The 3,116-nt window shown below is 39.5% G+C and overlaps 1 protein-coding gene across 1 annotated transcript; it reads right to left on the reverse strand.

The window, feature by feature from the left end:
- Positions 1-429: 429 nt before the first annotated feature.
- LOC112086132 (zinc finger BED domain-containing protein RICESLEEPER 2-like) lies at positions 430-2,582 on the reverse strand. The gene is made up of 4 exons (XM_024154910.1): positions 1,134-2,582; positions 710-1,037; positions 543-615; positions 430-433 (listed from the first exon to the last, which is right to left on the reverse strand). Exons 1-4 carry the CDS (start codon positions 2,580-2,582, stop codon positions 430-432), a joined length of 1,854 nt encoding a protein of 617 aa, XP_024010678.1.
- Between the last annotated feature and the right edge of the window lie 534 nt (positions 2,583-3,116).

Below are 3,116 nucleotides of genomic sequence, written 5' to 3' on the forward strand. Positions count from 1 at the left end.
AGCTTTAGTGCTGGGTTGCGGGTTGGATCCGCCCCGCTGAACCCACCCCGCCGTGGGTCGATGTTAATTTTACAAGCTCAAAAATTATCCGCCAAACCCGCAATCTATGAATTATATAACTGCACCCGCCCCGTTAAAATTAAGCGGGTTTGGCGGTTACCCGCCACCCGCCAAATTCAAATATAAACTTCAAAAAAAAATCGACCAAGGAAAAAATCCAACAAACACCAAACATTGTTTTTCAAACTTCCAAGTTCAAACAAACACCAAACATTTTTTAAGTTCCAACAAACACCAAACAAACACAAAAGCATATTGCTAATAAAAGTTTTTCTTGTCCAAACCGAAATGAAAGTTAAAAACAAATTACAAAGAGGTCTTCCTTCTTCTTACTCTCCATCTTTCATCATTTGGTGGAGTTCCTCAACTTCACCTAATTGGCAAATCCAATAACAAACAAATATAAATCTATAATGAATCTAAATGATGTGAATGAAAGCTCTACTTAATAATTCAAGCATAAGAAAACAACAATTACTTACATTGCTGAAGCAAACGATTCAACTGAAGGTATCTCACTCTCAGCTTGATCAATGGTTTCAGCATTTTCTGATTCTGTAAACAAAGCATTAAGATTACTAATACTTATAAGTTTATAACTATTAAACTATAAAATTAGAAATGAAATAGAATCAAAATGGTGACTTACCATTATCATAGGGTTCAAAACCCCTGAGCCAATTACGAGCACATATCAGGGCTTGCACATTTCGTGGGAGAAGAGAACTGCGATACTTGTTTAGAACTCGTGAGCCAATGCTGAAAGAGGACTCAGATACAACTGTGGTTATAGGAATGCTGAGAAGATCTGAAGCCATTGTAGCCAACACCCCAAATCGATGAGCATTGTCTTTCCAATAAGACAGAACATCTAAACTTGGAAAGACCATCACGTCAACTGCTGGCTCTTGAAGATATAAGTCCAATGCATTCTTTCCACTAGCACTCACATTGTTCTTGCGGAAATTGTGAAAAGCCTATGTGTAAAAACAAAATATATGTTACAACTTACTAGAAGCAATATAGAAGAACAAATATACTAATTGACTGATAAAACTAAACCAATGACTTGCCTCATATGGAGTGCTCTGCGATGATTCAGCTCCACCCACTGATTCTTGTACATTTTCTCCAGCTGATGGAGCGATATCAGCTGCTGGCCTAGAATAGGGTTCGAAAAGCTGTTTGAGTTTTGATTCCACATGTTCCACCTTCTGTTGACAAGTACTCTCATCCAGACTTGAAAAACAAAACTCTAGTGGTGATAGCTTAAACCTAGGATCAAACACTGCTACCATTGCAAGAATCTCGCTATACTCATGCCAATATTTATCAAATTTTCCTTTCATAGCCTTAACCATCTCCACAATAACATCTTCTTCACTGTTCTCATGCTCTTTCAACCACAACTCGATCTTGTACACTTGCATGAAGTAGAGGTTAGAGGTCGGATAAGTTGAACCTGATATCAGGTTGGTGATCTCATCAAATGGTTGAAGTAGCTCAGAGATTTGAGTGGCCAAATTCCACTCTGTTCCCGTGGGTTGAAACATGTAGCCGTGATCAATGCCTTGGTAACTATCAAATGTTGAACGATATTTTAGAGCTCTGTCCAGCATTTGAAAAGTTGAGTTCCAACGTATTGGAACATCTAATGTCAAACCAGCCTTCTGATCAATCCCAACCGAATCCACACAATTTTTAAACAGCTTCCTACGAGCTTCTGAAGCCTGAACATACTTGATACTGTTTCGGACTTTTCCCAAAGCTTCACCCATCACCTTTAACCCTACAATCTTCATAGCTAGATCGATTCCAGTATGTGGAGGAGGCATAGCACAAAAAGACAGAATCTTACTCCTCAACTTCCAATGCCTATCCACGTAATGAGCAGTCAAACAGATGTACCCTTCCACAGTTATTGCAGTCCAAAGATCAGATGTGAAGGAGATTCTTCCAGGGATTTCAGACAATTCTATCTTCAACTTTGACTTCTCAAGCTCATAAAACCTAAACACATCTGCGGCAGCTGTCTTTCTAGTGATGAACTTCACATCAGCATTCAAATATGACCAGATCGACCTAACTCTACCATATTCAACATAGGAGAAGGGAAGATCATGCTCAATTATGCACTTTGCTACCATATCACGGAAGACACTCTGATCAACCTTCCTAGCTTGTAATTTCCCATGTCCAGTAACTAGCATAGAACCTACATCCCCATTTCTAGGCATTTTGTTGCATACTAGTGAGTGTCGGTTATAGTTGGAAGTACCTTGCTTGTGTGGTTCATAAGCGTAGTCCTTTGTGCAGTGAATGCACTTGGCTCTTAACTCCGAGACACCATCAACAACTTTGGTGATGACAGTGAAGTTCTCCCACGCAGGTGAGGTCTTTTTCCATTTGCCCTGACCCGCCGAGTCATCTGTGGTTGACTGAGGTAGACTTGACCCCTCGCTACCACCACTCGGATCCGTTGGGATGTCTCCATCATCAGAACGATGCTTCTCAGATTCCATTTGCAAATCTTTTAAGAAATAAGAACAAAACCAGAGAGTCAGACTAAACCATTCATAAACCATCACAATTCACAAGCAACCTCCATAAACAAGTGAAAGAATATGAACGAGAGAAAGAAAGTAACAAACATAAGCGATGAGTGAGACTATGACACAATTCATTTCACAAAGGCAATTAAGAGTTTAAGACTTAAGAGAAGTGAAGAAATACCTGGTGAGACCGCCGCCGTATAAGATTTGCAGTCGTCTGAGAGTATCGCCGACTGAGGAAACGCCGATTTGGTGAAGACACTCACTCAGTCACTCGAGAGAGCCGTTTGAGAGAGTATCGCCGTTAGAATAGAAAATAGGTTTGTGGCTTCTGAAGTTTTTCTATGAAACCCTAAATCTGAGTCTAAACAACACACAGTTAGACAATACAAAGTAAAAACAACACGAACTCAAATACAAAAACAACACACATTTCAGAATTACAAAAGAAAAACGACATGAAACTCACTACCATAACTCAAAAACGACACAGTTTTATTAAAT

Source organism: Eutrema salsugineum, unplaced genomic scaffold (assembly GCF_000478725.1).
Source record: "Eutrema salsugineum unplaced genomic scaffold, Eutsalg1_0 scaffold_9, whole genome shotgun sequence".
Classification (NCBI taxonomy): Eukaryota; Viridiplantae; Streptophyta; class Magnoliopsida; order Brassicales; family Brassicaceae; genus Eutrema; species Eutrema salsugineum.

Bases quoted from the DNA above. Each gene is read 5' to 3' on its own strand.
- LOC112086132 (XM_024154910.1), bottom strand. From the start codon at position 2,582: ATGGAATCTGAGAAGCATCGTTCTGATGATGGAGACATCCCAACGGAT. The intron at 1,038-1,133 runs GCAAGTCATTGG...TTTTACACATAG, and splicing joins CGCAGAGCACTCCATATGAG to GCTTTTCACAATTTCCGCAA. The intron at 616-709 runs GTAAGTCACCAT...CTTTGTTTACAG, and splicing joins TTTTGAACCCTATGATAATG to AATCAGAAAATGCTGAAACC.